General features: G+C 42.4%; 1 protein-coding gene across 2 annotated transcripts; it reads right to left on the reverse strand.

The window, feature by feature from the left end:
- Nucleotides 1-237: 237 nt before the first annotated feature.
- CLXN (calaxin) lies at nucleotides 238-10,072 on the reverse strand. 2 transcript variants are annotated; one of them, XM_056111275.1, is made up of 7 exons: nucleotides 9,854-10,072; nucleotides 7,459-7,617; nucleotides 6,570-6,674; nucleotides 5,337-5,488; nucleotides 4,974-5,078; nucleotides 864-965; nucleotides 238-267 (listed from the first exon to the last, which is right to left on the reverse strand). In XM_056111275.1, exons 1-6 carry the CDS (start codon nucleotides 9,909-9,911, stop codon nucleotides 906-908), a joined length of 639 nt encoding a protein of 212 aa, XP_055967250.1. In that variant the 5' UTR covers nucleotides 9,912-10,072; the 3' UTR covers nucleotides 238-267; nucleotides 864-905. The 2 variants fall into 2 exon arrangements, with proteins under 2 accessions (XP_055967250.1, XP_055967244.1); XM_056111269.1 differs by lacking the exon at nucleotides 238-267 and having other exon boundaries at nucleotides 746-965.
- Between the last annotated feature and the right edge of the window lie 281 nt (nucleotides 10,073-10,353).

The raw sequence follows: 10,353 nt of genomic DNA on the forward strand, positions 1-10,353 counted from the left end.
ATCCGGATAGGAGCAGAGACAAGAAATGGAACTTAGGTGAGGACACAGGGGGACTCGGAAGAGAAACGTGAAGTGCAACCCTTGGCAATGGCTGTGGGCACATCCAGCTGGATCCTGAGACCAGCTGGAGTCGGTGCCCAGGCATCTCCTTTTAGCGCTAAATAGCATCTTCCTCTTCATTCAATAAGATTTTAGACTTATCTTGTGCTACTCTGCACCTTTCACCCCTAGTATTTACTGGGAGCGTATTCTGAACCGATGACTGGCCTAAGTACTGTGACAGACAGAGTCATAAGAACCCTACACTGAGATCCATACAGTTGAGCTCTTAGGACAAAGCCTGATACAATAAGGTCATATATCAAAATGGTTAATTTTTTTAAATTGTTCTATATTTCCTTCAGTGTCTATTCTTTAAATGCTAGATGCCAATCTTATTTTATGCCATTTTAATTATTTACTGTTCCAAAGAAAATCTAGAAGTCTATCCATATGAAATGTATACATATATACAAATTTATACATGTATATATAAATACATACATTTATATATGTATAATATACACTCAGCATCTTTAGGACATGAAGAATATTTGCCTTAATAATTCATGGTTATATAATGGCTATGTTTTTCATTAACACAGTAGTTTATGGTAATTGTCCATTTTAACTGTTTATGTGACGAAACAGAAATAGCAGTGTTAACTTATCTTGCCCAGCTCAACATCTAATAATAAATTTTCACCAATCTTACTTACATCTTCACCAAAATTTAAAGATACTTATATATAGTCCTGATCTAATTTCCACCCAAACACAAAATCATTTTTCTAAGCTAAATTAGTAAAAAAAAATGCATGTACCTCCTTTTCTACTTGCTTGAGACAACAGAGACATTAAGATATTCATATTTCATTGAATTCGTTTGGATCTTTGAATACCTGTGCTTCAAATTCCATCTGGCTCTGCAAAATAAAGGTACTCAGATTAGCACAGCCTTCTAAAAATTAGCAGGAAAATTTATGTTGCTCATGCATTGTTTCCATCTTCCAGTAGGCATCTTCCAGTAGGCAGGGGTCACACCCACCAACTGTCGCCCCAGTGCTGTGTAATCCCATCAACGGCCAAGACCCAGAGACTATAAAACCCAGCTGCCAGAAGAGAACAACACAGAGTCTCCTGGCTGTCCACGCCTGGCTGTCCGCGCCGAGGCCCCTTGGAGGGGGGCAGGTTGAGTTTCCCTCCCTGCCCCCAGTAGAGCCCCAGCAGCCAAAGACCTCCAGAACCAGCCACAACCATGCTGAGCCCACTCTCCACACACATGAAGGTACCAGGAGAGGAGCAAAGGCATGCGGTCCCGGGGCTGAGATCTTTGAGCCTTCTTGTACTGGGGCTGAGCATCCTCCATCCAGATCCTCCATCTTCCAGTAGGCAGGGGTCACACCCACCAACTGCCCCCCCACCCCACCCCAGCGCCGTGTAATCCCATCAACGGCCAAGACCCAGAGACTATAAAACTCAGCTCCCAGAAGCTGACATCTTATTATCTCGTTCTTACTTTGGACAACCTGGCTGGCTACCGAATGTAACCTGCCTACATGGCAGAGTCTGGCAAACTCCCCATGGCGTACCCAATATGTCAAGCACCAGTAAAAATGATGGGTCTCATTCTCCTAACCCTGAAAGAGCTTTGAATATGGCACTTTTTAGAGTCTCAGGGCTAGGATGAAGGAGACTGCTCGAGGCAGTCGACAAACAACAGGATGATTGTGATTGCGATGCATTGTTTCATTCGCAGATGACAAAGGTACTAACTATATTCCACATACAATGTTTCATCTGGGTGACACAGAGAAACATACCCACGTGGAGCCTTCCAGAAGCCTTCAACCCAGTGACAGAGGCTGTCCGAAAATTACAGGGGCAATGCACTGCAGAGAGCTGCATGAGAGTGAGCACCAAAGCTGAGAGCCCAGGGCGAGGGACACAGCCTTGTTGGCGGTGGGAGCAGAGAAGCTTCCGGAGCCCAACACGGTAGACTCTGAAAGGGGAGGAGACGTGCTCCACTATGATAGACATCCAGAGATGAAACCCGGGACTGACTCAAGGAGGATGTGGTGGCCGCAGCTGAGCCGTTTCCGGGTTGTTCAGGAAGAAGGAAGACAGCACAGCTCATCTACAAGGGCGGGTGCTCGAGCATCGGGCTGTGTGAAAGAAAGCCAGTGAATAGGAAAGAGAAGCAAATTCGTAGTTCTTCTCTTCTTTTCCGGCTTTCCTTCCTTTCCTACCAGTCTTTCCCCATCCCCTCCCTCCTATTAGCCTTTCTTATTTCCTCCTATCGCTTCTTCCTTCTTTTCTGTTTTCAGAAGGGACAAGTTTAGGTTTGTGTGATTCAAGGCGAAAGTTACTAGTGCGGGAAGAGGTTGAAGCGATAGTGTAGAAATGAGGTAGCGCTGTCCTCCCGCCGTTCATCGATTTGCTCGAGCGGGCACCAGAGGTAAACTATGTAAGTTCTGAGGACCTGAAGGAGCCATAGTCAGAACTCTACCACGCACTTCTGAGATCCATTAATCCATCCATGCATCATATCGCTCATATTTCCTGGAAATCAACCTTACTACGCGCTATTCATAGTATGGAGAAATAGGTCAAAAAAGGAGAGAAATTTATTTGGTTCTCTGCTCTCACTAGAGGCCTTATGTGTACATGCGGAGACAGTAAACATAGCAGTAAGTATGTGGTAGATAATAAGAACTAGGGTGAAAAAAGAAGCAAAGTATAGGGATGGAAGGGGAGCGTTCATTAAGATGGTCAGTGGCACTTCAGCAGAGAATAGAGAAGAGGTCTGAGGCATGTGACGCTCTGGAGAAAGGGGCCACTTTCCAGAAAGAGGCTCCAGAATGTGAAAATGACCCCAGGAGGACAAGCGAGGCTGCCGTAACTTCCATGGCAGAGTAGGAACATGGTTGGGGTGGGGAGGGAAAGGAGACACTTCATAGACTTCAGGGTTCACTGGGCAGTTTCCAGCAAAGTAGCAGTCAGATGATAATACCTGTGTTTTAGATTATTCTAGGAGGGAGACTAGTAAGGAAGGAGAAAACAGAAGAGGCTTGATTTAGGTTGGTGGTCAAGAGCTGTGGGAAAAGATATTATGATCAAGGATATTTATTTGCAAATGGTTACTTATTTCTGTTTCAAGACCACACCTGGCAATGCTTGGGCGCTGTTCCTGGCTCAGTGCTCAGAACTGATTACTGGAGTGCTCAGGGGACCGTGTGTGGGGCTGGGGATTGAAACCAGGGTGCTGTGGGTAAGTGCAAAGGGAGCACCCTAGCACCGTGCTCCATACACTCAGCCGTGAGTACAGACATTTCAAAGAATAGCTCAGAGTGCTGTGAGAAAGAAATTAAATATAACTTCGATTTATATTTTTTCTATTTGTTAGTGAAGAATCGAGTGAGCACGTGGGCATGTCATTTACTGAGCAAGGAGCAAGGAGAAGAGGAGCAAGTTCGGGGTAAAATTAAGAGTTTCCTGAGATGGCCTTCTAGCTCTGTGGTGTGGGTGACAGCAGGTCTGGGCTTGGGCAACGAGTGTTGGCAAATGGTAATATTTACACATCTCCTGAGGTCAAGCTCTTCCAGTCAATCTGTGTGACTCTCAAGACAAGAATCCACGCTACCCGTTCCACAGGAAGTGGCCCTCTGTATCTTGTCTCTGCACCTCTCGTCCCGGTCTATTTCATACAATGCCTTCTGCTACACACACACTTGTCGTTTTGCTCTCTTCCTCCTCTCCTTCGTCCCTATGTCCCAACCTTTGATTAGATTGTGTGCCTTCATCTTGATCTGGCTAGTTAGTGTGTCCTTAAACACTCAGCTAAGCTTTTCTTGTGCCATGAGCCATTTACAAATTCCTTCATTCTGCCGGTTTGGATGTCCTCTCCCAGGATTGGGGAGCACTGCAGTTGAGTACAGAGCTAGGAGTCAGGCCAAGCACTGCTGGGTGTGGCCCCAAAACACAAAAATAAAATAAAATAAAATAGAATCTCTCTTCTTGATCACAAAACTTCAGGGATATTTGGGGGATATACAGGGCATTCCATAATGGTCAATCAATCTGGACAAGTCACCTGAACTCATAGGGCCTGTTTTCTTGTCAGCATTCTCGTGAAAATAAGGGTAACTATACTATCTACTGCATATAAATATCACTGTCACTGTCATCACTGTCATCCTGTTGATCGTCGAGTTAATTACTTAAGAGGGTGCTAGTAACGTCTCTATTCCTCCCATCCCTGAGATTTTTAGCAGCTTCTTCTTACTCATCTTTTTCCCAACGATTGAAGGCTCTTTTAGGGTCAGGGAAATGAGGCCTGTTTCCGTTACTGTATTTGGCATATCGAATACGCCACAGGGAGCTTGCTAGATTCTGCCTGTGCAGGTGGGATACTCTTGGTAGCTTGCCGGGATCTCCAAGAGGCATATATTTATAGATATATATATATGTATATATATATGTATATATATGTATATATATGTGTGTTCAGTAGTTTAAATAAGATATAAGACATGGTGTTAACAGCATTGTTGGGCATAGATGAATCACTGTATATGTCATTATGATTATAATAATGAAACTTATCATACTATTGTGTAACTATTTTCATGCTGGTTTATTTTCCAGGAAAATATTAGCCCTTAAGTGCAGTTGTTGAGCCCTTCATGAGTGTTTCTGACACAGAGTAGGCCTTATTAATCACTTCTTATATAAATGAATGAATGAAAGAAACTAACTTGCAAAGTCCCATTGTGTACTATAACTGGATACTCCTAAGTAGGTCTCTAGTGGACATTATTTAGAAGCGATTCTCTGTGTCTCAACAAGGTTCATTACTTATCTAACCAAGGCCTTCTACCCTGTTGATTTTAAATTACATTCTGGTCACTTTCTCCTCCTATTCATCGCGTTACCTTCGGATCAGGTAGGCATGGTCCAAAAGCTTCCAGCAGAAGGGTCTCCTCCCGGACTGCCCCTTCATAGTCAGCAAAAGACAGTTTCCCGTCATGGTCCCGGTCCTAGGCAGTGATGATTGTGTCAGTCATGTCAAATGCTAATTGCAAATGCTTTAATGGTCTAGTGTTCATGGAAGAAATTTCTTAGAAGATGTACTAAACCATGAAACTGAACTAAACTGATAATATCATAATAAAAGAACACAGTCCAAGTGTTTAGTTCACTAAGTAGGCAACTAATTTTTATAAATTGAATTATTATTTTTATCCCATATCTGGGCCCTAAATTTCAATATAAAACTCTATATCATCCCCTTTTACCATTTTCTTCAGTGTTATTTCAACCAAGTCTTTAATTCCTTCATCAGGGTCTTCTTCAGAAGGCTGCTTCAGAAGGCTGTTTTTCAGCATGTGGAACATTTCCTCCTTGGAAATAAATCCATCACCATTCAGATCAAATACTTCAAAGCAATCTTTAAAGAAAGTGAAACATGAATTTGATACGATCACTAAATAAACATTCACTATAATAAAGTTTTCAAAACGAAGCTGTTATTTATACTCTTATCAACTCTTTTATTTTATAGAAATAAAATTTCTATAGCGAAAAGCTAAATCTTCCTTAAAAAATTTAACAGAATTTAGAAAATGTTTCCTTACATTCAGTGATAAAAAACATGCCTGGAAACAATAACCTGAACCGTTTTAATCTTGAAAAAATGGTTTTTTGTTTGTTTGTTTTGGGGTCACACCCTGGCTTCTGGGGGCTTATTCCTGGCTTTGCGCTCAGAGACCACCCCTGACTGGGCTCAGGGGACCACGTTGGGTGCCAGAGACTGACCCCAGGTTGGCCACATGCAAGGCAAGTGCCCTGTCTGAGGGACTGTCACTCCAGTCCCATGGAATTCTTAGAAAATAAGATTAAGTGTACTGAACCTTGTTTTATCAGATTAGATTAATAAATTAATAATCATCAGAACACGATGGGCATTGTTCTCTAAGAGCTCTAATACAAAATATAATATATGTATAAATTATTATACATATCATTGGCTGGAGCGATAGCACAGCAGGTAGGGTGTTTGCCTTGCACGCGGCCAACCTGGCCAACCCAGGTTCGATTCTTCTGCCCCTCTTGGAGAGCCAACAAGCTACCAAGAGTATCTCGCCTGCAAGCCAAAGCCTGGCAAGCTAACTGTGCCGTATTCAATATGCCAAACACAGTAACAAGAAGTCTCACAATGGAGATATTACTGGGACCGCTTGAGCAAATCAATGAACAACGGGATGACAGTGCTACAGTGCTACATATAATTAGCACTTGTAGTATGTGTCTATGCAGTCCTGTTTGGCATTAAGTCCTCCTATAGACTTATTTTTTGCTTTTATTTTTTCGAACGTATCATTCACTTGAATTTAGTCCGTGAAAGAGATTAATGTAGAATTCAAACCTGCCAAACAACAGACACAAACTCACTTCCTTGGCTGTGTTAGAGAACACTTTTTCTAAGTTAATGATCATGTACAAACCATTAGAATAGTCTGAAATCTTACATTTCATTTTTTCTTCTAAAGTTCCTCGAAGAAACACTGATAATCCATAAATCCATTCTGATACACTTACAGAGCCATCATTGTCTCTGTCAAAAGCTCGAAAAACTAGAAAAATAAAAGTACAATATACTATTTATTTCACATTTTATTATCAATAATGAATCCCTGCTGGCACTACTAGTTTAAAATTTAGAAAAATGTCAGGATCCTAGGATAACACATCCCCAGTTGACATAGAAGTAAACTAAAAGAACATAGCATTGGGAAGCTTTTATTTATTTATTCTCCTATTTGTGATTTTTTCTATTAAAGCCCAGCATTTACCAAGTCATTCATAGTAGTGTCTCAGCACGCCAAGTTCCTCACGAGTCCCTCACCAGAAACGGCTTCTCTCAGCCACGGCTCACAGGGGCCCTCCCCCCCCAGCCTGACTCCTTCACATGCATATTTTTAAGTTCTAGTTATGCTATCACATTTTTCTTTCATATTTTGTGAAAAAAGCAAGTTGTGAATATCTAAATTATCAAGTAGCAATTTTATATAAAATATGGCATGATTTTGGCATAGCAGTTATAAATATTTCATAACTCAAGAAAACTAACCATTTAAATATATTTTGTTACTGTATTTACTAAGTCTACATAGAAATAGTGGGAGTTTTTGTTATACATAAGAAGAGAAATTTAGTTCTTCAAACTGACTTCTCTTCTTAAATATACAATATAGAGAGGATCCTACCACTTTCCAATAAATGTAAAATTTAAATTTCATTCAAGTGAACTTCAGAAGGCACAGCATCAAGCTTCCTTCCAAGAATATGTCAAAATGCAAGGCACTTTCAAAATATCTATGGCTGCATACAGGCAATTTGAATCATTTGTCATATTACCTCTGTCCATGATCATGTCATCTGTCATTCCGAATGTCATATGCAGGATGTTTCGAAACGCATTGCGATCTAAGCCAGGCGTCACACCTGCCCGTTCCGCTCTGTCTCCCACCAGGTTATGAAAAAGATTTATAAGACTTTTCACTTCAAATTTACTGACTGTAAAGGGAAATGATAGGACAGTGTGTTTTAATATTTATAACTGATGTTAGGCATGAATGTATTTACAGACAAACAACAAAGTTATGGACTGCATTGTTGTTAATAACCCTAATGTTAGTAAAGGTCTGCCTCTCGATGCTTGAAAATAAGAGAAATAGCCTTCCCTCATGGAAGAGTTGACTATTGAACAGATGTATATTCATTCCTATGTATGAAATATTAGCCCGTTATCTGAACAAAATTTGTGGAGTCAGGCCTGAAACTTTATAAGGCAGGTGATGTGTGATTCAAAGTAAGGATGGTGATGTTTAAGAATGGTAACTCTTTCTCCAGCATTTTGATGACAGGCATTCATGGGATTTCCAACTCAACTTTTCCCTGGAAATAGATACTTGGTTCCTGAAACACAAGACAATAACTTTCATTTCACATTAGAATTTATAAACAATATTTCAGAAATAAGAGTCACCTACTTTTCATTAAAGTGTGCAAACGTAATATAAGATCTATATAATTCTTATTTTAGATAATGTGAAAATTACCATGTTGCTATTTAATATTTCACGGGGCTGGTTGTTTTACATGGCACCAAATCTGTTGATGCTTGGGGGCCACTTTCAGCAGTTTCTTGGGGACCTTGTAGTACAAGAGCTGTAGATATAATCTAGAGCTACTCAGTGGTATTTTGTAAGAAAGAAAAATTTTAATTTTAGTTAAGGTATACATATACACACCTACTAACACAGACATATATATAATCACATGAAAGTGATGTTTAAAAAGAGAGTAAATTATTTGTATTTTGATTCTCATTTGGCATACATCATAGGTGGAAAGGTTACAAGCTGGGATTAAAGTGAGTTTAGTAGGAGAGAGGAAATATTTTATTTCAAAATAATACAAACTTGCAGTCATGGTTCAAAAAAATAAGAAAATCTATGGACCTTCAAAAGAGGACAGTACACAGAAATAGGGGGATTATTGTTCATGTTTTAGGTTAGGAGAGGCTTGTGTGTGATTCCTGGTCTAAGCTAAACATAAGAGAAACATTGAAAAGCTTAGAAAATGTAATAAATAAATTTAATAATAAAATAGTTTTGTGCTTAAAAACTCTATTAATTTCTGTAGAATGATAGGCATGTTATTTCCTCAAAAAATTAAACATAGGTGCACATACATCTGGTTACACTACTGGAAATATACAAAAATTAAATATAGCTATACGTAGATCAAGTTACTCTACTAAGTAAATGCCCAGAAGACTGAACTCAAGAGCTCAGAAGCTCAGACAACGAAATTTAGAGGAATATTATTAACCAAAATCTTGAAAGTGTTCATAAATGCACGAATTTCAAAACAATATGCATTATATCATACAATGGATTATTGTCCATCCTTTAAAGGGAGATTTATGATGCATGATATAACAGAGATGAACCTTAAAGTGAATGAGCCAAGCCAAAAACAGCAGAAAATTTTGTGATTTCATTCATATAATAAACTGAGTGTGATGAAATTCAGAGACCTAACATGGACTGTTGGTTGTCAAGGATTGCGGGAAGGGAGTGAAAGGAATTATGGCTTAGTGGGTATAAAGTTTCCATGGAGAATGTATTTAACGTGACAGAGCTATGTATTTGAAACGCTAAAAAATATGTGTATTTAAACACAGAAGATAAAAATAACTTAAAATCAGAAAAACGCTAATGGATGGGTAAGAAGAGAACGTTTTTTGTTTTGTTTTGTTTTGATTTGGGGGCTTGGGGTTCTTCACTGCATATTGCTTAGGGGCTAATCCCGGCTCCATGCTTGGTGGTCGCTCCCAGTGGCCCCTTGGGCTGGTGTGGGGGGCTTAGCCCAGCGCTCCAGCCTGCCTGGGGAGCGTTTGTGCCCCTGTTAAGATCTAACTCCTCGAGGAGCGCTCAGTCTGTCCACGTACATGAAACGCTCGTGCGTGCGGGGAGGGTCATTTCGATGAGTCGTTTTTCGCTGCAGGTGATGGTCTGCTAGAATGTGCAGTCGGGTTATCTTTGGTCAGTGGGTTGGGCCAACCCGGGGGTCCTGAGACTAGGCCCGGCTAGGCAAGTAGAAAGGTGGCACTTGGGGGAACCTGCCGGGTCTCTGCACGCACACCACGCGCGCACTCGAGCCCACCCCGCCGTGCCCCCGCTCCCCTGCCGCCCTGAGCACGCGGATCAGCCCTGCTCTGGGGGGCGTGCGTGCGGGGACTCACAGTGCTTGCTGTTCTTCGTCAAGGTGTCCGTCAGCTTCTGCAGCTTCTTGCGGTTCATACCGGCCGGTCAGGAGACCCTCCAGGCAGTGTCCAGCGGCGCGCGGCTGCTCGGAGCCTCCGGAGTCCCGGGCCGGGGAGAGCCGCGCTGGGTCTCCATCCCCCGGCGCGCGTGCGGCCCCAACACACGGCGTCGCCTGGGCAACCGCTCGGCGCCCGGCGATTGGCTGCCGGCCGGCGCGGGGGCGGGGCCCTAAACACAGTGTGGCCATGGCAACGGCGGGGCGGGGGACCAGGCGGCGGAGCCCCGGCCGGGTCGCTGGGCGCGGGCCTTTCTGATTCCCGTTTTTGTGGTTCTTGGGCTCCACTGTGAATCGGCAGGACTTGAAAAGAACGCTGAGTGCCCCGAGACGGGGGAACTGGGCGCGCCTGCAGGCAGGTGCGGGCGGACCGGACAGAGGGTCCTTCAGGGGGTGAGGAGGGCCCCGCGAGAGGATGCCCAG

Source organism: Sorex fumeus, unplaced genomic scaffold (genome assembly GCF_029834395.1).
Source record: "Sorex fumeus unplaced genomic scaffold, SorFum_2.1 ptg000002l, whole genome shotgun sequence".
In the NCBI taxonomy this organism is placed as follows: Eukaryota; Metazoa; Chordata; class Mammalia; order Eulipotyphla; family Soricidae; genus Sorex; species Sorex fumeus.